Consider the following 26,162-nt stretch of genomic DNA (forward strand, 5'->3'; position numbering starts at 1 on the left):
ATCTCTCCAGTGCTGCCGCGATGGTCCACTTTACAGCAATGACCCATGTGCTGCCGCGGGGTCCACTTTCTGCCCGCCTCCCCCCCCCTTCTCTCTCCCCCTCTACTGCCGAGGCTTATAGTTTCTCATTAAAGTAGCTTCAATATTATGTGTGACAGCTTGGAATACACAGCCTGAGTGTCTGCAAGATGATAGATGTTAGTTTGGCTGTCGTGATTTAAAATGTACTCCATTGCATTGTACCGTCTCCTCTTCTGTTAGTGGTCCCATAACAGCTGACGATGAGGCTGGATGAACTTAATAGGCTACTTCCTTTCTCTGGTCATGGCAATCGCTTCCTGTAGACCCATGTTTCAGTGTCCTTTGTGCTGTCAATCCACCCCTTGCATGGACGGTCGGTCCTGCTTGCTCCCTTACACATGGCAAGGCAATACCATATAGCACACGAGGCATCAATTTCAATGAAGTCCTCTGGAAATGGCCTTCTTTAAAGAAAATAACAAAGAAACGATTTATGTATTTAAAGTTGCTCATTGAACCAGAGGTCTGTTAAAGACCACTGAAATGTATTTCTTTGAAGTAGTTTGAAATAATGAACATTAAAAGTAACCAGGCCCAAATTACAAAGAAATGACATGCTTTGGCAGATACTCAAGCACAGATTCACATTAGGTGGCTCGCTCGGTTTCAGAGTTCATTACCTGATGAAGCTCAAAGCAGTTGGAGCGAAGCATGGCATATGTTGATGTTTAATTCAGTAATGAATAGTATTAAGCTTCCAGCGAGAAATTGTATTGGTCAGAAGTTGATCAGTAAATTAATGACAAGAATGTTGGCGTAAAACTACCACGTTGCCTAACCCTACAATAAATATGGATCGGCATTGTTTGAATGCGTTTCAGTGGTGGCGCCCTCCTCGAACCCAGGACTGTGGAGGCAGCGAGAGTTGGTGGATCACTGCACAAATGTTGCAAAACTCCCTTCCCGTGGGCATCGAGGTGCCACACGCCCTGGCTTTCGAGAAGAAGGCAGTACAGCAATGTGCGGACAAACATAATCTGCCCCTTCTCTTTAGGATAGTGTTTTTCCTTCATATGCATGGGTTTTTACTGGGTGCTCTGGATTCCTCCCGCATGTATAAAAACATTAATTGGCTAAAAACATCTAAATACATAGAGGACTGCAGATCTTGGGTAATTGTTGACACCGGCTCACTACCTGGTTGCCGTTTAGCTTGTCTGAGATGGAAATTACTACGACGACAATATGCTAAATTCCTCTGTTGATGTGTCAACTCATTTGTCAAGGTGCTCGCCTCCTCCCACCCAGCTTAAAATACGCTGCCAAGCTTAGCAGTGTTCATTAGGACGCTGTCTTTCCGACAGCTCTGTTTCTTCACCTGAGGATGGCTGCTTGCATTGTGACCGAAACGTCGTGAGAATTTTATTTTATTATGTTTTATTTTTATTATTGTATAATTTCCCTTCTACGTGACTTTACCGAAAGAACCAAGAATATAATACATGGACGACGCTATATTATATTCTTGGTTCTTCGGTAAAGTCACGTAGAAGGGAAACAATAAAATAATAAAAATATAAAACAATAACATTCTCACGACGTTTCGACTGCAACACAAGCAATCATCATCAGGTATGAAAACCGAAAGAACCAAGAATATGAATCCCTGCAGTCACGAAAGCTTTAAATCAAAATTTGACGCTGTATTAATTAAACAATATTTAATTAACAAGTCTAACCATTTCATTACATGAAACACAGACTCCAGGTAAGGGAACGGGAACATGGAATGCACAAATAGCTGTTTCATGTTGCTAGTGCACTTTTTGAGTACACATAAGAGGAGACCGTCAACGAAAATTTGAGTATTGGGAAAAGGCTGCGCTGTTGCTCTATTGTGGCACCGTTGGCAAGCATTTATCGCATCATCCAGCAGAAAGCTTGACTTGCATCCAGGATATGTAAATTAACTTAACCCTTTCACAGGTTATCAACTCATGATTTGCAGGCTTTGGTTTGGTTAGTACAGTAGGAAGGTACTAACAACATAAATACATAGTATTAAAATAAATATGGTTAATCAATGCATTAATTTATATTTACTGGAACTACAACAGCCCATCGTTAACAGGGGAATGGTTGGTAAGCGAACACATTGGGCCTGTCGTTAACAGGGGTTCTACTTTATTTGTTGCATTTTACTTTTATATTTTCAGAGAACAAATTCAACCAATCTGATTTTGCGAATGAAAGTAGTCTCATATTCTTGGTTCTTTCGGTAAAGTCACGTAGAAGGGAAACATTTTCTTGCTGTGGTTTTCACACCTGATGATGATTGCTTGTGTTGCAGTCGAAACGTCGTGAGAATTTTATTGTTTTATATTTTTATTATTTTATTGTTTCCCTTCTTGTGACTTTACCGAAAGAACCAAGAATATGAGTCCCTGCAGTCACGAAAGCTTTAAATCCTAAAATGAAAGTAGTCTCCTTGGGCAACAGGCAGCCATACTCACATTACCCCAAATTACCAGCAACCAAAAGTGTAATCTTGTAATCCACTTAAAGCTCAGTTTTAGAATATAATAAATTGATAAGTGATTACTTTCAATGATCGTATATACGTATGCTATTTCCCAATGTTTCAGTAAAAATTAGCATTCTGTGACCCAAACTGAATCGTCCTCTCTTCACAAGAGTTTTGTTAAAGAATAGGGTTCTTTTGCAGTTGCTTTCACTTGCAACTGTAATTTCAAAGTACATAAATCAATGTTGATTTTATTTATTTTGCTATTACATTCAGCTTATCAAGGAGCCAGTTCCATATTGATTGGGTTTTAAAAAAATGTTGCAAAGGTCTCAGTATTATATTGTTTTAAAAAAATGTAATCAACACCACTCTGTGAGTCTCTTGTCTGAACATTCCCCCAGAGTCAAGTCTCTTCTGTGAATCTATTGTCAGTCATCCAATCTGAGGCTTGCCTGTCTTGTTATCCAATGGTTTCCAGAAATAGCATTTAAACTTAAACACATTTCAGGTGGTTAATACATAACTTTTGAAGTTATAGCAGGTTAGAAGTTTAACGTTAAGCATATACAAGGCAAGAGTTCCATAGATTCAGTGTAATGAACAGAGCGAATGAATCATATGCAGAGTATTTGAGCTTGCATTAGGAGCCAGGCAAACGGGTCGGATGTTGAAGTTGAGGTTGTTGAAATGGCTTTTGTGCACAAATATGTAAAAAGCAACAAAACCTTTTTGCATCCTACTTAGTGATGGCAGCTAAACCAAAATCAAGAGACATCCTACCAACCGCCTGGTTACGAAAACCAACAACATCATCACTGATTCGACATCTTTGATCGAACCAACCAAGCGGCTTTCCTTAAAACCCTCTGCTGCTAGACCACCCAGATTTGATGGCTTACCAAAAATCCATTAGGAAGGTACACCACTTCGTCCTATCGTCTCCACCATTGACTCACCCACCTATAAACTGGCCCGATTTCTGTCTGAGACCTTGCAACCATTCACTGGTAAGACCACCTCAGCTGTACTTAACTCAGCTCACTTGATATCTTCAATTAAGGACATCTCACTATCTCCAGATGATTTGCTTTTTAGTTTCGATGTGGTATCTTTGTTTACCAAAGTTCTTGTGCCTGACACCATTGCAATCATTGAAGATTTGGTCCAACAAGGACTGAATGCTGATGTACCGGCCCTAGTCAGACACTGCCTCACCAACACTTACTTCACCTCGAATTGAACATTCTACAAAGAAGTTGAAGGTACCCCAATGGGTTTTCCCCCTTATCTCCAGTTGTAGCCAATGTTTTCATGAAGAAATTTGAGACAGATGCCATCCAGGCATACACCCTACATCCTTCCTTGTGGAAGAGATACGAAGATGATACGTCCGTCATCTGGCCACATGGTCTACCAGCTCTGGACCATTTCTTCAACCACATCAATTCCATACACCCGTCCATCAAATTCACCATGGAAGTGGAAAAGGATGGCAAGTTACCATTCTTGGATGTTTTAATCGAAAAGAGACCTGATGGCTCAATGGAAAGCCACCCATACGGATGCCTACCTAAAACCTGACTCCCACCACCATCCATCCCAGAAGAATTCCTTCATCAAAACTCTACACCATAGAGCTCAATGTATTTCTGACCATCACCACCTAGTCAGTGAACTGGAGCATGTACACCAAGCCTTCAAGATGAATGGATATTCAGACCACACAATCCGTAAAGCTATCACCCCAACCGTTGGGAAAGAACCATCTTAGGACCCAATCAAAACCATCACCTTGCCATACATAGCAGGGGTCTCCAAAAATATTTCCCAAATCATGAGCAAACACAAGATCCAGGTACGATTCAACACAGGACATAAAATTCGTGATTTGATCCCATCTGTGATCCCTGACGTGCAATACCTCGGAGTCTACAAACTCTGCTGTGTCTGCGGCAGCAGTTACATTGAGGAAACTCGGCGACGTGTCTCGGACCGGGTTCATGAACATAAGGCAGATCTGAAACACTGTACGACCAATACCTCAGCCGTGGCTGATCATGATTTTAACGCTGTGGGCACACACGAAATTTATTTTGCCAAGACGAAGGTACTCTGCAAACCCACTGGCTATCAGCCAACATTCGTTCATGAAGGCATCCAGATATATAAACACATACAATTTCAACCGAGAAGATGGGTACAAACTGAGCGATCATTGGAATGATGTTATTAACCAGCTTAGGTCATAACTGGCTGTGTTGTTCTCTTCCCACCTACCTATGTGAGCAGTTATTTTCGACTCTGAGTCACATTTACTAACACAGCCACCGTTAGCTGTGTTAGTAAATGGCGGCTTGCCATCCTTTTCCACCTCCATGTGGTGATGGCTCTTTCCGAGCTCTCTCCGAGCTTACATTGACAAGCAAATTTCTTACATTGATATGCTAATCTCTTACATTGACAAGCAAATTTCTTACATTGACATGCTAATCTCTCACAATACAATGGCCACCCCCACAGCTTCGTTTGTCAAGATTTACCCGATCTTACATTTACATGCAAATTTCATCTCTAGCCCTGCCCACTGACCCTTGGGCTACACCCATCTCAAATCTTTATAACTCCCTGCCTTAGCAGCACTCCCGACATATATTTTTTTCCTGCCTCAGCAGCTCTCCCGCTATATTTTTTACCTGATGAGGATTGCTTGTGTTGCGATCGAAACGTCGTGATATTGTTATTATTTTTATTTTTTATTTTTCTATCTACGTGGCTTTACCGAAAGACCCAAAGAATATGAATTTCTGCTGTCATGAAAGCTTAAAGTCAAGATTTAAAGGCAGTTTATAACAATAATTGGTAGAAATACAACATTATTACTGATTTATCTCCCCACAATTTGGATATTTTCCTTTAAAAAAAAATAGCAGAAGCCTTGTTTTTCACCATCGCATGAATTGGCTCTCAGATATGGAGCTATTGGGACGAGTTTTTATTTTGTCGATTTAATTTAAAACATTATTTGTTTTTCCCTTCCATGATTATCAATCATGCATAACCCAGCTTCACAATTAGCCTTGGAAGGGTTAAGCGAGTTTTTGTCGGTGGGCAGCTCGCGGGCCCGCTTTCTGCTCGGGCATCTGCCGTGCCTCGCTGATGATGGTGGCGGTGGCGCCGGGGGTGGGCGTTGCTTTTGCATACATTAAACACGTCTAAAAGAGTGGTTAATTTAATTCGGCGTGATTTGCATGCTTGCGCGGCCATGCTGACCCTTGAGACAGAGCCGGGAGACGTGCGCTGCCCTCGCAGCAGCAGCAGCAGCGGCGTCTGCAGCCAAGGCGCGCGCTGCTACGCCGTGGCTCTGTTGTGTGCTCTCTCACTTTCGACTCGCTCGCGGGCTGAAATATTTCTCACCGCGGCGTCCCTTTCCCAGTCCCTTTGGACATGGAAGCAGGTTAGCAGAGAATTTAGGTTTTTTTTTTAAATGAGTCTTTCTTTTCCTTTTCTCCTTGTTAAAATTAACTTGTTTTTGTTGAGGTTCCTGAGGTATGAAGTCGGTTTCATTTGAGATCTTACGGGAATCTTGTCATTTTGCAGAAAACGGCATGGCTGGAAAAGAAGGCATGAGTGAGAATGGGCAGGGTGATCCTTCAGGTGAGTTGATTGTGTCATCATTCACACGGTTTGTCTTTTTTACATGGATTATTTTATTCCACTAATAACTGATTTGCAATCTCATCCTGATCACATTACAGAAATGTTGTGGGACCTCCAATGTCTTCTGCACCTTGTTGGCTTACAAAAAGTAAATCTGAAGAAAGCTTAAAAGGTGTTTTATCCAAAATAAAAAAAATGCATTGTAAATAACACCATTTAAAAGTATCCCTCGATGACAATCTGCATGCTCTAGTGTAGGCAAAAGTTGATCTTTTTTACAAGAAAATTGGCACGTTGGCCTTTCCTAGAATGTGCATTGGCAAAGTGCACCCTGGTGTCACCATGGATTGTATCCGTATAAAGCTTTGTAGACAGTTTGCTTTCGAAGCCAAACACATGAGTGGGAGTGCCACGAGCACACAAGCGCTTGGCAGGCCTGTATGTACCAGTTCCTGAAGCCATGGATTCAATGGAACCACGCCGATGCAAAGGCATTATCGATTCTGTCCACACACCACATGCATTATACTCAGAGCAGCATTAATGGCGCATTGTGTGGTGTATTGTACGGCGAAATGTGCAGGATGGTAAGAAAGTATTTTGAAAGTGTTGAATGGAAATCGGTGCATTTAATGTCAATCTCGTCTGGAGGTGGACGTTAATGGGGAAATTGAGTGACTTCCATCAAACGTGCTGATTATTTTTTACTGAGCATTGTGCAACCCTTAATTTAAATTATTTTCCGTCTCATTCTTGTTGAAAGTGGTGAATTTGTGGCTCTTGGGTGTCTCTGAGGTTGCATCAGTGCCCCTGCGAACATGTACAGGTTAACATGCCACCTCATGGCGCTGTAAAAAAAAGAAAGAGGTGGCTGGTTAACTCAGAGGTGAGAGCACCAAAAGTTGCCACCACTGAAATTCTGGGTTCGAATCGGCGGCCGTTTTTGATTCTGATAGTCTCAGGCCGGTCATTAATGACTACACAGAAAAATGATCATGTTAAATAAACTCCAGCTCTACCGAGAGATCCGGATGGATACCTCGCCTCATGACACGATGCTTTTAGTATAAGTTGGGATGCCGTTGGGGAAAAATGGCCAAAATATGTCAAACGTAATAATACATGCATTGATTTGAAGTTTTCGTGACTGCAGGAATCCATACTGTTTGGTTCTTTTGGTAAAGTCACGTAGGTAGAAAAATAATAGATCAGGTTGGACAACCACAGCAAGAAAAACTGCTGTTTTTCTTGCAGTTTTTCTTGCTGTGGTTGTCCCACCTGATGGCGATTGCGTGTGTTGCGATCAAAACGTCGTGATCTATTATTTTTCTACCTACGTGACTTTACCAAAGAGAATACATGCATTCATAAATCTTTAATTTCTCCAGGAAATTTAAATAAAATTACTTTGTTTACCTTATTGTCTAACCACTGACAATCTCTCAACACATCTAAATTGTCTTAGATCTTGATGTGAGAGCACTAGATTTGTAGTGCTCTATGTAGACTTGCACAGACTTAACATCCATGCCTGACCGCCAATGTAGACCAAGAAAAACTCTTGACAATAAAGGTCAGCCACAGTTTCACAAGTTTCAACTTTCATGCGTTGGTGCACAATTTTAAACCTTTTCTACATGAATCCTTCTGTCCTGGCTATTTAATCACCTGGACTGTGTTTAAAATGCTACAGGATTAGAGTGTGCGGCTGCCGACATTGATTAAGAACACATGGTTTTGGATAAAATTATGTTCATGATCCAACTTGTTATGCCCCATTTAATTATAAGCAGGGTTTTTTTGGAGTACTGTAAAACTCCTATTTGGTGCAATAATGTGTTGGGTGAATGTTGATGCCTTCGAAGTAAAAATAATTTAAACAAGGTCCAGATGACATACAATACATGTTTGTCACGTGAAAATGCAGAGTTTTTTTTCAATGCAGGGGTTTTGTGGCATTAGACACACTTGGGCACACATGTCACTTGGCTCACATGCTGTGGCAAGACATCTATTCCTTTTTCAGGAAAAGTGGTCGGCTTAACAAGTTCTGCTATGGCCAGAATTCCATATTTTCATTTCCTAATCTTAGTCCCTCTTGACTGTACAAGTACAAATCTGCACGTTGGGCAGGGGAGTTGAATTGTTGCTTTTCATACATCATACAAGGGGTCTTGCATAAAATATGGGAATCGACCATTGTGTCTTATGGCAATGTGTGCTATGGAAGTGTGGGTCATACTACATCCTTGAGAATCCTTTGAGTCGGCATGTATAGCTGCAGCAGGTGGATTAGGTTGGCTGAGTATTTCCTACCTCACCACAGCCTTCATTCCCATTCTAAAATATAGTGAGGGAAAAAAGCATTTGATCCCCTGCTGATTTTGTGCGTTTGCCCACTGACAAAGAAATGATCAGTCTATAATTTTAATGGTAGGTTTATTTGAACAGTGAGAGACAGAATAACAACAAAAAATCCAGAAAAACGCATGTCAAAAATGTTATGAATGATTTGCATATTAATGAGGGAAATAAGTATTTGACCCCCTCTCAATCAGAATGTTTCTGGCTCCCAGGTGTCTTTTATACAGGTAACGAGCTGGGATTAGGAGCACACTCTTAAAGGGAGTGCTCATAATCTCAGCTTGTTACCTGTATAAAAGACACCTGTCCACATAAGCAATCAATCAATATTCCAAACTCTCCACCATGGCCAAGACCAAAGAGCTCTCCAAGGATGTCAGGGACAAGATTGTAGACCTACACACGGCTGGAATGGGCTACAAGTCCATTGCCAAGCAGCTTGGTGAGAAGGTGACAACAGTTGGTGCGATTATTCGCAAATGGAAGAATCACAAAAGAACTGTCAATCTCCCTCGGCCTGGGGCTCCATGCAAGATCTCACCTCGTGGAGTTGCAATGATCATGAGAATGGTGAGGAATCAGCCCAGAACTACACGGGAGGATCTTGTCAATGATCTCAAGGCAGCTGGGACCATAGTCACCAAGAAAACAATTGGTAACACACTACGCCGTGAAAGACTGAAATCCTGCAGCGCCCGCAAGGTCCCCCTGCTCAAGAAGCACATTTACATGCCCGTCTGAAGTTTTGCCAATGAACATCTGAATGATTCAGAGGACAACTGGGTGAAAGTGTTGTGGTCAGATGAGACCAAAATGGAGCTCTTTGGCATCAACTGAACTCGCCGTGTTTGGAGGAGGAGGAATGCTGCCTATGACCCCAAGAACACCATCCCCACCGTCAAACATGGAGGTGGAAACATTATGCTTTGGGGGTGTTTTTCTGCTAAGGGGACAGGACAACTTCACCGCATCAAAGGGACGATGGACGGGGCCATGTACCGTCAAATCTTGGGTGAGAACCTCCTTCCCTCAGCCAGGGCATTGAAAATGGGTCGTGGATGGGTATTCCAGCATGACAATGACCCAAAATACACGCCCAAGGCAACAAAGGAGTGGCTCAAGAAGAAGCACATTAAGGTCCTGGGGGTGGCCTACCCAGTCTCCAGACCTTAATTCCATAGAAAATCTGTGGAGGGAGCTGAAGGTTCGAGTTGCCAAACGTCAGCCTCAACCTAAATCACTTGGAGAAGATCTGCAAAGAGGAGTGGGACAAAATCCCTCCTGAGATGTGTGCAAACCTGGTGGCCAACTACAAGAAACGTCTGACCTCTGTGATTGCCAACAAGGGTTTTGCCACCAAGTACTAAGTCATGTTTAGCAGAGGGGTCAAATACTTATTTCCCTCATTAAAATGCAAATCAATTTATAACATTTTTGACATGCGTTTTTCTGGATTTTGTTGTTCTTATTCTGTCTCTCACTGTTCAAATAAACCTACCATTAAAATTATAGACTGATCATTTCTTTGTCAGTGGGCAAACGTACAAAATCAGCAGGGAATCAAATACTTTTTTTCCTCACTGTATATGACTATAGGCTCCACGGATCCAATCCACAGTGCTAGCTATATCTCAAGAAGGGAATAATAATGTAATATACATCTTCATTGATACCGGGACACACCCCTGGAGCCAGGCCTGGGGGTGGTGTTCGCCGGCAAGCACCTGGTGGCCTGGTGACCCACGTAACCTGGTCGGGCCCAGCCCGAAAATGGCTGCGTGGTGCAGTCATGTGGACCCACCATGCGCTAGTCGAAGGGCGGGTGCGATGCTAGTATTGCAGGGAGAGGGATGGTCTCACACTGACTGGACCTTGGCAATGGACACCAGCTATTGGGACGTGGAATGTCACGTACTTGGGGGGAAGAAGCCAGAGCTGGTGGAGGAGGTGGAAAGGTACCAACTAGATAGAGTCGGTCTCGCCTCCACACACAGCTTTGGCACTGAAATGAAACTTCTCGATCGGGGGAGGTCTCTCTCCTATTCCAGAGTAACCCATGGTGAGAAGCCCTGGGCGGATGTGGGGATACTCGCAAGCCCCCGGCTGGGTGCTGTTCAGTTGGAGTTTGTCTCAGTGGATGAGAGGGTCGCCTCAATGAGACTTCAGGTCTCAGAATGGAAAACTCTGACTGTTGTCTGTGCTTATGCACCAAACAGCAGTTCAGAGTATTCGGCCTTCTTGGAGACGGTGGGTGCACTGCTCTACAGAGTGCCGCCTACTCACGTGGGAAACGATGGAGCTACTTGGAGAGGCGTGATTGGGAGGATCTGAACCCGAATGGTGAGATGTTATTGGAATTCTGCGCTAGTCACAGAATGTCAAGAACTAACACCATGTTGGAACACAAGGATGCTCATAAGCGTACTTGGTAGCCAGAGCACCTTGAGCTGAAGGTCAATGATTCCCTTTTTAGTTGTATCATCGGACCTAAGGCCATATGTTCTGGACACCTGGGTGAAGAGAGGGGCAGATCTGTCAACAGATCACCACCTGGTGGTAGTTGGATCCGACGCTTGAGACACCGACCAGATAGATGTGGCAGGCCCAAACGAATAGCGCGGGTTTTCTGGGAACGTCTGGCGGAAGACCCAGTGCAGAAATATTTCAACTTCCACCTACGGGAATACTTATCCTGCACTCCAGGGGAGGTCGTGGACATTGAGTCAGAGTGGACGATGTTCAGAACCTCGATTGTGGATCCAGCTGCGAAAAGCTGTGGCTTGAAAGCAGTTGGTGCCTGTCGTGGTGACAACCCTAGGACCCACTGGTGGACACAAGTGGTGAGGGAAGCTGTCAAGTTGCAGGAGGCTTTTCTCCGGCCTATGCTCGGAAAAAAAGTATTCCAACTGCTGCAGCTGCAGCTTTCGTGGACGCAAAAGCCTTGGTGTGAGAGGAGTTTGGAGAGGCCATGGAGAGGGATTACCGGGCAGCCTCAAAGATGTTCTGGCAAACCATCCGACGCTTTAGGAGAGGTCGATGGGACATGGCCCAAGCTTTTTTCAGTTAGGGTGGCATAACATTGACCTCGACTAAAAGGGTTAGTCTAAGGAGCTCTTCAACCAGGTAGACATGCCCTCCTCTTAGGAGGCAGCCCTGGAAACAGCTGGGGGGGTGGCGGGCGGGGTTGGATCCATCACGACTGCTGAAGTTGCTGTGGCGATCGAGGGCCTTCGTAGCGGCAAAGCTGCTGGGATGGATGAGATTCGCCCAGAGTTGTTGAATGCGCTGAATAGTGTAGGAGTGTCGTGGTTTAAACGCCTCTTCAATGTTGCATGGAAGGTGGTGGGTACAGTACCTCAGGATTAGCAAACTGAGGTCGTTATTACCATTTTTTTTTAAAAGGGGACCAGAGGGTGTGCTCCAACTACGTAGGAATCACACTCCTCAGCGTCCCAGGTAAAGCCTATGCCAGACTGCTGGAGAGGAGGCCCTGCCCGGTGGTCGAGCCTCAGATTCAGGAGGAAAATGTGGATTCGGTCATGGTCGTGGAACAATAAAGCACATCCAGTTTTAACTTCTGTGATTTTCACTCACCCAGCCGTGCTGTTTTCGTTTACTAATTCAAGCTCATTGACATGCTAATTTCTCCAGCCCCCACCCGTCCCTGCACACCACAAACCCTCTCCCCTCTCCCCGCCCTCCCGTGAACTCCTGCAGCCACGACTTTACAAACCCCCCCCTTCCCCCCCTCCCGTACCTATATAAAGCCACAATAGCAGATCATTCTTTCTCACCTGATGACGGACGCTTGTGTTGCGACTGAAGCGTCGTTTTTCTTTTATTTTTTTTATCTACGTGACTTTACCGAAAGAACCAGAGAGTATAAATAAAAGTCGTTCACTCTGGGTGGTGAACAGCCAAGGGTGTGTCTTGTCTCCACTCCTGTTTGTGATTTTCATGGACGGGATATCAAGGCGCAGTTGAGATATGGAGAGTTTCCAGTACGGGGGCATGGAGGTGACATCGCTGCTTTTTGCAGACGACATCCTCTTTGCCTTATCAGTCTGTGATCTCCAGCGTGCACTTGAATGGTTTGATGCCAAGTGTGAAGCGGCTGGGATGAGGATCAGCACCTGCAAATCCGAAGTCATGGTTTACTTCCGGGAGATGATGGATTTTTCTCTCCAGGTGAGGGGGGAGCAGTTGCCTTTAGTGGAGGAGTTTAAGTACCTCAGTCTCTTTTGCGAGTGATGGTAAGAGGGAGCTCGGGATCGGTGCGGCGTCCGCAGTGTTGTGGGCACTGGGCCATTTCGTGGTAGTGAAGCGGGAGCTGAGTTCTTGAACAAAGCTCTCAGTTTACAGGTCGATCTACGTTCCCACCCTCACCTATGGTTATGAGTTTTGGGTAATGACCGAAAGGATGAGATCACGGGTACAAGAGGCCAGAAATTAGGTTTCTCCACAGGGTTGCCGGGCTCAGTCTCCCGCTAATCCGGGAGAGCCTCAGTCAACCCGCTGTTCCTCTGGATTGAGAGGAGCCAGTTAAGGTGGTTCGGGCACCTGGTAAGGATGCCCCCCAGTAAGATTCCCCCTGGAACGCTACCGGGCATGTCCCACTGGATGAAGACTCTGGGGCTGGTCCAGTACATGCTCAGCTGACCTGAGAACGCCTGAGAATTCCCTAGGAAGAGGAGCGAGAGTCTCTCGCCAGGGAAAGGGAGGTCTGGACCGCCAAACTCAACATGCTGCTGCCACGACTCTCGCCAGGACAAGCGGACTTAGAAATTAACAAACATCTTATTTTAAATGAATGTTAAATACTTTTGAGAAGTTTTATTGGTGGGCGTGTGTGCGAGTGGAGCTGTAGCCTCACTCACTGCGATTGTATCATAAGTCTCGCCACACTCCCCCTTCCGGCTGTCGATCAGGTGCTCTGGACTGTGAATCCACTGTGCTTGAACTATTTGCTCCGTTTTTTTATATTTATCCGGGTTGTGTGAGTAGTTGTGTGTGTGTTTCAGTGATCTAACATGAGCCAGTATTCATTGCTGCAGTGCTTGTTCAAAATGGGTTTTCATTCTTGCACTGTGTACAATGTCTTCTGAGTGATTTGGTTTGATCTTTTAAGCTAAGCCCGTTTGAGCTTTGATATTGCTTGGATGGGTGACCACCATGCACGAACAGGTTGTCATAGGGCTTGTGGTGTTACACGATGATCAGCAAAGAGCTGCCATGGGAACGCGGGCCAATCCGGTGAGTTCGGGTCATGTCATGAGCCAGCACAATTCCTTTGGACCATGGAAACTAAGCGTTGGTCACCCATCATTTTTTGTGTTTAGTTTGTTCTCCTTCCCCCGCACCTCCGATTAGCACGGTTAGCTACGAATGGTGCGGAAGTTGTTCAACAACACGTTCTTGTGCTCTTATAGTTTTGAGGGGTGAGAGTGAAGTATTAAAAATGTAAATAAATGGCATAGGCAAACCCCTTGAAATCCATTGAATTTTTTGGAGAATGTGTGTGCACTGCTATAATTCAGAAATGATAACTTTCACATTCTACGGTGTGAAGTGTTGCACCTTCCCTCCGCATCTGGTCCTTTGAAGAATTTCACCCATGTACCGGTAGTAAGTGGTGAGGGATTATAAGTGTGAAAATTCAGTTTTCTTTTTATAAATTGTCGCAAGCAAGTATAACTCATAAAAGGTCAAGCGTTGGGTTACATGTGAGGAGTATTTCTTGTTTTAAATACTCGTGTTATTGTCGTTCTTGTCAGCGGCCATTGCCTATCCACTGCTAGATGAATAGCAACTGTTTTTGTGCTCTTACAGTTTTAGCCAAAACAAAATGAAACATCTCGTTTTCATCGGCCTCCTGGAGCAATTAATTAAAACAAATCAGAAGTAAATAAAATAGCACACAATGGAAGTGTATTTAGACATTTTTGATGCAAATGTATGAATGTTCAAACAATATATACCATCCATAATACAGATTTTTAAGGTTAGATTGCCTAAATATATAAATGTCGTTAAACCCGCCAGCACTCGACACAGCCAATTAGTAAGGTTTGTCACGTAAACGGAACATGCCAATTTGTTACTAGTACAGCACACCGGTATGTTGGAGAGCAAAGCCACAACATGTTGTGTTTATGAAAATGGCGGGTTTCACGATACATTTATATATTTACAAGATCCAATCCAAAGAAAATGTGTATTGTGGATGATATTGGTCACGAAAGCGTACGTGTTAAATATATAACATTCGTAGAATATTAAACCACACTACAAAGTGTGTGTCCTGAGCTCTCTATTGACATACACTCTCTATTTACGTACACTATTCAAAAGTAAAAGGGATTTCTTGCTCAAAATTGTTATTTAGGCATTGGTACTTATCTCCAGTTTACAGCCCTAAGCCCAGTGGTAGAGAATCCACATTTCTATGGCAGGGGTGAGTCCATAGTGGTACTTATATCTCACTAGCTTTACTACCCGGCTTCGCCCGAGACTTGGATTCTTGTCTTGGATTAATACACGGCCTACGCGGAGGGTGGGGGGGGGGGATGCGTGATGTCAGCAGTCACACTGCGTGACGCTGCCGCATGCGGGTGACATCACAGATGTGACATCACATGTGACATCACCGCTCACTTGCTGTGCAAAATATATCCATTATTGCGCCCCCCAAAATACAAAAGTGTAGTTTTATACTTTTGGAATTGTGTACTCTCTGGAAGCTACCCACATGCCAAATTTCAAGTTTTTTGCATGTCGGGAAGTATGCTAAACATTTCGAACAGACACATTCACAAATTTCCATTTTATATATAGATATCCCAGAGGGATGATGGGCTGAGTCAGGATTTGAACTCTCATCATTCAGAGTTTCTCGATGTACTGCTGATAAGCTATTTGATCTGGTAGAATATTACATAATTGTGGTTACATTCCACAACACAAACATTTTACTGCCTGCCAAACTGAAAAATAAAAAAGTTTAGAACGTATATATTTTCCTTTTAATTTATTTCTGCAAAAAAACATACATATGAGTTTATCACGTTTTTAAGATACATTGCATCCAAATAATGTTATTATAACAATAGTAATGATGTATACCTTATCTGCCAAGCAGAACGTCATGTGGTGCGATGCTGTGCGTGCAATTTGGATGGCTCCCTTTGCCTCGAGCCAAGTGAAGTGTGAACTAGTGCTGTTCAACATTTGTTGCAATTCAACCCAAACGGACTACAGACTAATCCACTGTTTGCACTCATCGTACACTTTGCCATTTGCATTTAGCTCCTGAACATATTGTCATACGTAGGAATAGAATAGAACAAAATTTGTTTTCAACTTTATTTGAAGGATATTTGTATTATATTGTCTGTTCTTTCCGTGTGTTGTTTACAAAAAAAAATCTGAAAATTTGGACCGAGCGTTTTACGATGTTCGTAAAAAAACAATTGACTGGGATCACTCTCAATGGAAATGTATTCACGTGACGGTACTTTATAAGGGGTGATACCACGTGATATTGCATGGCCAGTCGGAAGGCAGACCAGCGTTCACGGAGCAATGCTCCCTGTGTCATGCCGTCAGTGCTGCCACATGGGATGCCGCCTGCTCAATGTCCTATTCTGGCAAACACTTTGCAAGTCAATTTACTTAAGAGCCTCCAATCCTTCAGCGGAAAATTTGACGAATCATTATGGAAGATTGTGGGTAAAAAAAACTTTACATGAGCAGGAGTATTTTCTATTTGTCAGTGTCAGCTCCCATGTAGATGACAATATTATTCTTCCCCCCCACCCCCCTGGTAGAAGTTTCCCTTAGTCTTGGTGGATGGCTCTTGTCTATAACATCGGGCAAACCCACCCAACAGCATTTATTTAACAGCTCTGACCTTCCCCGATGAGGCTCAAAGTTTAATAGGTTTTAAAATTGTCCTGATTTAAAAAAAAAACAGTGGAAAAAATGTGTCCAGAAGGGGCCTCCCCCACGGCCGATGGACTAAACTTGGGCATTATGACATTGCATTTATTTGTGAATGTAAACAATTGCATTCTTGTACATGTGAATCTTATGGCGGGACCCCGGGGCCCCAAATAAACAGAAGTCAAAATCGTAATTTATTTATCTTTGGCGACTCCGTCCCACCGCGCACATAAACGCTGCGACCCACCTGGCACGTATCATTCTGTTGTCGTGTCGTCCTCGCTGCCCTTGGACGAATGCGTAGAAGAAAGAAAACTTTGAAACTTTGATTAGCGCATCGTGTAGAGCTCGTCGAGAGGAATAGATTGCCGTATCGTTTGCCTTCAACAGACATAAAATGATGTCGCAACGCAGTTTATACGAGAGCTGGGGGCTTATGGGACGCCGGGTTCCCGCCATAAGGTTCATGTGTAGTTCCCGAGACACGACGTGTAGAGAGCTCATTGTTTATTTCTCACACTTTACAGGCAGAATCACTGAGCGACATATACACTGGGCTACGTAGAGCTGACCCACTCATACAGCCACATCGCCGACGTACTTTCTAGCTGGCTGACTAATACAGCGACGACGACGATGGGGACCGTACAGCGGACCGTCCACACGGCCGGACGATGAAGAAGAGATGACGGCGACGACAGCGACGGCAGCCAGGACCCGAACCCCCACGACAGCCCCGAACCTCCGGTTACCTCCCTCTTATATACTCCTTAGTGTGGCCAAGCCCCGCCTCTGGCCACGCCCCCCCCCTTCTAGAACTCTCATGCAGGTTCCAGGAGCTTCCCGACTGGTCCGGGCCTCTGACCCTTGGCCCAGTTACGCCCCCCTTATGGTTGGCTGTTATATGGCGCATCCATATGGTCAACAGATGGCACCATGTATTGACATGTATTGACTAAGGCATGTAAGAATGTACAATTTCGATTTAAAGCTTTCGTGACTGCAAGGATTCATCTTCTTTGGTTCTTTCGGTAAAGTCACGTAGAATGAGAATAAAATAATAAATTGGTAAAATAAAATAACACAATAATATTCTCACGACGTTTCGGCCACAACACAAGCGGCCTTCATCAGGTGAAGGGACGAGACTGTCTGGTAGGACAGCGCTGGAGTGTCCTACCAGACAGTCTCGTCCCTTCACCTGATGAAGGCCGCTTGTGTTGTGGCCGAAACGTCGTGAGAATATTATTGTGTTTATTTTATTTTATCAATTTATTATTTTATTCTCATTCTACATGACTTTACCGAAAGAACCAAGAATAGCCTTCCGTCAAATCGACTGCAGATGAATCAATGTGCCTGTTGGTTGTTATTTTGTAATGCACGTCAATGTGAGAGGTGCTTTTTTTTATTCACAAGTAAATGTGATGGCTCAGGACCATTCAGTTGTGTGGGGTGTTGTTTGCTGTGTGCTGCTTGTATGGTCACTGATTTGCATATGTTCATTTTGGTTCATGACTGTCATTGGGACGGCACAAAGTGGGGAGCTACCTGAGTTTGATTCCCGCTCATGGCCAACACCAGTGACGATTACCTGAACCGGTCCTGGGCCTCCCCTAGTACCTGGTGCGGGGTGTAAAATCATCGCCACTGGGGAGAGAAAGACCGCCCAGCCGTGGTGCTGGCCACCCACCCACCCCCTCGTGTGCCATCCCGGCCTTCAGAGGTGCTTGCTAACAGCACTTGCCTCAACAGTGTGTCAGAGGCTACACGGGGGGTCTGTTTCTTTAATGGCACAAAACACGCAACTGAATTTGTAAGATACATTTGCATCCATAAATTTTCTCCAGCGTTGTAAAAATGTAATATTGGCTGAATGGTAAATAATAGTCAACATTAGCCCAGGTGATTTGCATAGCAAAGCCTACATCCTGTGTTATTTTCCGGTCACTTAAACATTACTTTATGTTGGTGTTGAGGCTATGTGAATGCAAGTCTAGTGCAATGTTTAAGACTTTGGCTTCAAGGGCTGATGCTTCCAGAATACTGTATGAAACATACAGTGGTGGTTTGTCTATTTTGCATTTTATAATAATTGAATGTCTATGGTAATTTTCATCAATATGCTAATTAGAATATTTTCTGGGCTTGCTGTTATAAGTACTGTAATTGCTTCTAAAAAAACATGAAGATTTTTAAAGAAATACATATTTTTATATTATAGAAATGCTAATTGTAGATTTAATGTAAATTAATGAGGAGCCAGTTGCAGTTTGCTGACTGCATTTCAATCCTGACCACCAGAGATGGTTCAATGCCCAGTCGTTCACAATTGGTATCTGAACCTGCCGATTGTGTCTTCTCTAGCTGGTGTGGGCTGTCAACATTGGTTTTGGAACGACAGAGGTAGTGAGGTAGTGATACAATCCCTTTGTGATACCACCCCGATCCTGTGCTGTCATGTACTTGTAGCAGCACATTCCTTGATGTTATTATTGCATAATTACATGGGGGATATATGTAATTGTGTGTGCACGTATATACTGCAAACCCACTGGCTATCAGCAAAGATTCGTTCATGAAGCCATCCAGATATATAAACAGACACAATTTCAACCGAGAAAATGGGTACAAACTGAGCAATCATTGGAAGGACGTTATTAACCAGTTGAAGTCATAACTGGCTGTGATGTTTCCATCCTACCTGGCAATGTTAGCGATAATTTTCGACTGAGTTACATTACCAGGTTAAATGTCTTTACATTAACAGGCTAAATGTCTCACTAACACAGCCACCGTTGCTCGTTTTCCTCGATGTGGTGATTTTCGTTTGCTTACATTGGCATGCTTATCTCTCACAATACAATGGACACCTCCACAGCTTCGTCGTCGTGGAGGTGGCTCAGCTCTCCAATCTTACATTTACATGCAAATTTTATCTCTAGCCCCGCCCACTTCACAAATGACCCTTGGGCTACACCCATCAACCCCTTATAACACCCTGCCTCAGCAGCTCTCCCGCTATATATTTTCCTGCCTCAGCAGCTCTCCCGCTATATTTTTTCACCTGATGACGATTGCTTGTATTGTGATCGAAACGTGATATTTTTATTATTTTTTTCTATCTACGTGGCTTTACCGAAAGACCCAAAGAACACGCATATACAGGGTATTTAAAAAAGATGGACCCAATTTCAAAGCAGTATATTTCACGATGGCAACATGTTACAATTACACAAAAAAGTTACAAACGGTTTAATGAGTTATCAAGTTTTACTAACCATTTTATAAATGCTCTACGTGCCCTCCACCTGCTGTACAGACAACATCGAGACGATAGTTGAATTCGTCCCAAACGCCTCTTCTCACGTTTTCCTCTGAGGTGTGTGGTCGCCCTGTGCTCTACCCCTTACAATAAACAGCAGCCCGTTTCCTCCCCCAAATTGTCGGTACCAATGACGAATGCTCTTTGACATTGGCGGATCAATGCCAAAACGCCGTTGAAACGCACGCTGCACTGCAATTACGGATTCAGTTTTGCTGAACTGCAGAACGCAAAACGCCCCTTGTGTTGCGGGGTCACCACCTTGCGAATGACTGAGGCTAGAGGCTGTTTGTGCGCTGGGAGAGGTATCTAGCAGTAATAATTTGAAACTCTATGCCCCGCCCTTTCAAGTGGTAAGAGTTTCATTCATGGGCTGTTCATGGTTGCAGAGATGTCGCGATTTCATATCTGGTCCATCTTTTTTAAACACCCTGTACTGTATGTAGACCTATACAGTGGGGAGATGCGGTGCAGTGGTTCGTGCACTGCGCTACAAATCTGGCGACGTCGATTCCCACTCATGGCCAACACCAGTTCCTTAAATAGAAGGATAGATGTGATGGCGTCACTTGTGAGCTCTTCACGTCCGAAGGGGGGGGGGGGTTAATGAATGAATACAAATGACAATAAATATCCATTATCAGTTAGTTTATTCACACGGTAATCGGCGCACATTATGCATGCACATCGTTCTTGTACTGCCTGTCGTTTGCGTGCACTAAAATAGCAGTACCTGTTACTGTCTGCGTACAGGTCATCCCCATTGACTTATGGTGGTGACCTGTATAGGCATGCGTTTAAGCGATGTATTATTAGATAATTCGTTTGCAAGCAGCACTAAGCCTATAGCTATCTGAATGGTTAAAACATTTTATTTCTCAATTTAGATAGATTTTCTTATAATTCTTGGCCAGTAGTAACTAGTTTTGCACATAACTTCAACATTATCAAAGTCAATTGAGTGTCCTTGTTGGCACGCGTGTTCTGCCACTGCCGAAAGTTTTATTTGATAGTTTTTAATTTTCCTTTGGTGTTCTTTTAGTCTCATGCTGATCATTGGTCCTGTCTGCCCAAAATAGCATTTGCGATAAGAGCAATAAATCCAATACAAAATAGCATTTGCGATAAGAGCAATTAATCCGATACACACCTTCTGTTGAGAGCTTCGGTAATACATCTTCAGTATCTGGTATTTATGATGTCTGCAGTGGCAGTTATCTGTGGCGGCTTTAATGACCCGTTTATATTTACACGATCTAACCCGAAAAAACCTGTATTATGAATAGCTTTTCCTTATTGAGATCAGTTTTACAAAAGGACTCGCAGCCGTTATTTATTTGATCATGTTTATACGGTTGGCTACGGTGTGAAATAAATTCAACATGCATTCAAATATCTTAATTTGTATAGCAAATTTGTTATACATGGCTTTTGTTTTGCTTATATTTATCTTGTGCCCCACTTTGCATCCTTCTATTATATTTAGTTTGTATAGAATGTCCTTGCAGTGCATTCCTATTCATTGTTATGACAATCATATTTTAATGTTTTATATTTTTATTATTTTATTGTTTCCCTTCTATGTGACTTTACCGAGAGAACCAAGAATATGAATCCCTGCAGTCATGAAAGCTTTAAATCAAAATCATAGTAATGTTTTCCCTTTGAATATTATACCTTTGTTTCTTGAATCCAATTTAATGAAAACTACTTGTCATGTTGCTGTCAATAATGTTGGCGATTGTCCTTCTTGTTTGACTCCTTATTTGCATATTGGTACTTTCTCCATGCAATCTCAATGTCACTGTTTTGTATTTGTGAACGGTTCTTGTTTCTAAATATGTTTTAATTTAGGTTCGTGAGACCTTACATACATTTCCTTTGAGTCAAATGCAATTTTTTCATATTTGAAAGTGGAAAATGTATTCTGACAGTCACTTAATTACTGCTCTGAATAGTCATGGTGTTCAGTGAAGGAAATTAACTTGTTTTTATTCTGTAAAAACTGCAACTGCATTTTAGCTTCATTATTTATTTGGCACGTAACGTTGCATCTACTGGGACTCCTCTACTTACGTACGAGTTAGGTTCCAGAGGTCTGTTTGGAAGTCGATTTGCTCCTGTCGATTCCAACATGTTGTACGGTATTTATACTAAACCCGAGGAATAGCTTTAAAAGTTGTAAAGTATCCTGCAGATGTAGATGCCACTGGTTCTTCATGTTCTACAGATGTAGATGCCACTGGTTGTTATGTTCTGCAGATGTAGATTCTAATTCCCTTTGGTGCTTGTGTTTCCTCTCCAATCTCTTGAAAAAACTTACCAAGAGATGTCTGCACAGTTGCTCTCTTCTTCTCTTCATAAATCAACTTGTAACAGGCAATAGCATCATGAACAGCTACTGACAAGATAATTGGTTTTTTACCCTTTTATCTGCAACAAAACTGGCACCTTTACAAGGAGTCATGTTTACATTGACCACAATACCTGCGGTCGGAACGCAAACGTAAAAAAACAATTATCATATTTTGTTACTGGCAGATGAGGTTTCCAATGGTGTAAATGCTTACCCCGAGCTCTCATACTCTGATGGTGTATTGTCTTTGAGTTGTGCGCCTTTTGGCGTCTTCTGGTCCAACACCATGTGAGTCGAGGCTCTAAAAAAAGCTGTCTCGGGTGTGGACCAATCAATTTCAAGGACAGTGCATACATTATCAGAGTTGTTTTTTGTTTGCGTTCCGACCGCAGGTATTGTGGTCAATATAAACATGACTCCTTGTAAAAAAAAGGTGTCAGTTTTGTTGCCAGATAAAAGGGTAAAAAAACAATTATCATATTTTGTTACTGGCAAATGAGGTTTCTAATTGAGCTACTGACACCTTCGTAAACCTTTCAGTGTTTGGGTCTTGAGACTCAAAAACAAGCCAGTGCTCGACACTGAACTACCACTGTCATCTATTACGTGGTGGTTGAACTTACAACTCCCGGTCCGAACAGGCAACTGGAAATACGGACAGGTTTGTTCGCATCTCTGAAAGTTAGTAAGTCGAATGTTCGTAAGTAGAGGAGTCCCAGTATTCAAGTAGATCCTTGTACTCAGGATATATGCATCGAAAGAATAGATTATTTACAATTTCATGCAAATTATATACAGGTAGTCCGCTACTTACGATGGAGATGCGTTACGACGACCCCATCGTAAGTCAAAAATTATCGTAAGTCGAAGATGGCCTAGCCTACCCAGGAGTCTTAAAGAATGGTGATAATGTAGCAAAACAGAGCAATTTACAGTACCGTACTGTATAAACTATATACTGTATGTATTTAATTACTATACTGTATTGCACAGTAAAATGTAAAGTATAAAAACAAGGTAAATTCTTAGCCTACCTATATGAACTGCAATTTAATATAAAGTTTTTTTCAGGAAACAATCCTATCTGCTATAAAAACTTGTAACATGCATTGAACGTATGTATCGTGGTAACCCTAAAATGGAATCGCTAAAGCTACGTATCATACACGCATTGAATGTATCGTAACGTATCATATTGTACTGTACTCGCCAAGATTCTGTCCGTCGTCTGCATACTTGAACGATGTTAGGTTGTTGATGGCTACATTAACTTAAATTTTGATTTAAAGCTTTCGTGATTGCAGTGATTCATATTCTTGGTTCTTTCGGTAAAGTCCCTTCAACGTGACTTTACCAAAAGAACCAAGAATATACATTAACTTAGTTGTCGGAAGAGGAGGATGGCGATGATAAAGCAGCAGGTTCATCAATTCGCTCCTCTTCGGCTGTTATTTCGATGAAAGAGTCTTCACGAGACGTAGAAGGATGAGGCTCCAATGTGCTGGAAGGCGATGTCGATGCAGACGTTTTCTTGAGAAAGATATCCATTGTAGATTGCACAGTGCGTTTTTTTTCGTTCTTCGTTAATCACTCTGTAACATGCAAGACTGTCTTGGATTTGTCTCTGAACTTTTGCGAAACGGTCATAGTTGACATCCATCTCGTCAAGAAGTTGCAATCCTTTGTCAAAGAAGGAAAATGCCTCTGACAATTTTTTCGTCATAAACTTTTTCTCTGGCTCTTCTTCAATTTCTTCTTCCTCTTTTGCTCTCTTTCTGTCTTCTGCAAGCTCAATTATATCTTCCGATGTTAGCGCTTCATCTTGCACATCTATGCATTATTGAATATCTTCCTCTTCAACTTCTAATTCCAAACTTCTCCCGAGTGACACGATCTTCTTATTAATTTCCCCAACTGCATCATCTTTATCAAAACCTTTAAACGTGTTGACATACACTTTTAACAGATTTTTCCAAATTCCGTTCATGCACTCTTTCGTAACCTCCTTCCACGCCCTTCCGATGTTTCGTATGGCGTTCAGAACGTTGGACTCCTTCCAGATCATTCGGAGCTCTTTCTCTTCTGTAGCCTCAACAGCCTGCACGAACGTGTTTCTCAGATAATAGGCCTTGACTTGTAGCCACGGCGCCTTGATCCATAGGTTGTATGATGGAAGTTGTGTTTGGGGGAAGAAACACAACTTAACATTTGGATCATTATCACCGATGTACTGAAGGTGGCCGGGAGCATTGTCCAGTATGAGCATAATTTTGAAGGGAATGCCGTTTTTCCTACAATGTTCTTTCACTTCTGGGATAAAGCAGTTGACAAACCAATCTTCAAAAAGGACTGCAGTCATCCATGCTTTCTTATTATGACGGTAATGAACTGGAAGCATATTTTTGCTAATTCTAGCTAATGCCCTTGCATTCGTCGAGTGATAGATCATGAACGGCTTCAGTTTATACACAGCTACATTTCCCCCAAGAAGAAGCGTCAGTCGATCTTTAAATGCTTTAAATCCGGCCATCGTTTTTGCCTTATGAATGTAGGTCTGTTCCTGTTTCGTCGACATTAAAGATTTGCTCCGGCAAGTAATTTTCCTCAACGATGATCTTGTGTAGTTCTCCCTTGAATCTCTCGGCTCCTTCAGCATCGGCGCTTGCTGCTGCACCGCTAATCTTTATGCTATGAAAATTATGGCAGGTTTTTGAAACGCTGAAACCAGCCGTGACTTGCGATAAATTATTGGTTGTAAGTGGCGTCATCGTAGCGTTTCTTCAGGTCATAAAAAAGCATACGCGCCTTTGCTTGGATCGTCAGGAGGCTGAGCGGCATACGCTTTTGTATCCGATCCTCCATCCACGTGACCAGTAACTGCTCCATTTCTTCCAAAGGTTCTGTCCTCTTCCTTGATATTATTGTAGAATGAACTGAAGCAGATGATTTTTTACCGCTTCCATTATTCGCTTCTTGTCCTTTACGATTGCCGATATCGTCGACTGCGATAGCTGGTTATCACGTGCTATGACTGTGACGGCCTTTCCCGCTTCATGCTGATTTATAATTTTCATTTTCTGCTCCAAAGTGATGGCTTTCCTCTTCTTTTTTTCACTACCAGCAGGAGACATACTTGGGCATTTGGAAGAAATTCTTTTTTCACTCAAATTGGGCTTTGAAACACAAAAAACACAGAAAATAATACACGCGCTAACACCGAGACAACTTAACTCCGTCGACCGCTGGTGAGAGTGAGGCATCACCACACAAGGCGTGAGATGCGTACATCCCGGCAGCGTCCCAACGTACAAGTATTGTACGTCGTACGCTGCTGCGTTTGCTTGGCACGCGAAATTTAAAATATTTTACAATTTTGTCATATCGCCATCGTAAGATCGAAATATCTTAAGTCGGACCATCGTAACTCGGGGACTACCTGTGCTCATGTGACCACGAGCCTGATTGAAAGGATGAGACACGACACAAATTTGGTTTAAATAATGCATTCTTGAATCAAATCAGAATTCCCAACTGTGACAACTCCCTCAGACCGTTTCATGACTGGTATTTAGTAAAGGCTAAGGATGTGAAAAGTTTAAAATCTTGAATATGAAGACATGAGAACTAAATATATGGTGCCTGTGTTGACTTCGTTTTTATTTAATTCAGATAAAATTTGGCCCTTGTTTTTGTATCTATTCATCAAGTTATTGAGGGTAATGCCCTCCAGCGTAACTGCTATGATTTTAGTTATTTTCTTTAAAAAGTGACAGGTTTGGTAAGAAGTCTCAATTTGAACCAGCAGAGAGCACCATGGGCATAAAATATGAAAGTGTAAGTTAATTAATAATTACTATATTTTTTTTACATTTATGAAAAACAAAGCGTGACCTTGTACTTACTAAAGTACTAAATAATGGGAGACAACATTTGTCTGCATCCATAATACTAGTTCTTTTGGGTTATATTGC

At 42.8% G+C, this 26,162-nt stretch overlaps 1 protein-coding gene across 12 annotated transcripts in view; it reads left to right on the forward strand.

Moving 5' to 3' along the window:
- Positions 1 to 26,162, forward strand: part of POU2F2 (POU class 2 homeobox 2) — a 111,361-nt gene that overhangs the window by 36,792 nt on the left and 48,407 nt on the right. For 9 of the 12 annotated variants that reach the window (XM_032965445.2, XM_076069247.1, XM_076069249.1 and 6 more), the window contains exon 2: positions 6,146 to 6,202. The exons of 2 other annotated variants lie outside the window; for them this stretch is intronic. In XM_032965445.2, coding sequence (XP_032821336.2) covers positions 6,146 to 6,202 — 57 coding nt within the window. Of the gene's footprint in view, positions 1 to 128; positions 6,003 to 6,145; positions 6,203 to 26,162 lie in introns of those variants that run through there. One more of the 12 variants, XM_032965473.2, reaches the window with a different exon arrangement.

This window comes from Petromyzon marinus, chromosome 2, assembly GCF_048934315.1.
Source record: "Petromyzon marinus isolate PM22_M1 ecotype Great Lakes invasive population chromosome 2, UKy_Petmar_22M1.pri1.0, whole genome shotgun sequence".
NCBI lineage: Eukaryota > Metazoa > Chordata > Hyperoartia > Petromyzontiformes > Petromyzontidae > Petromyzon > Petromyzon marinus.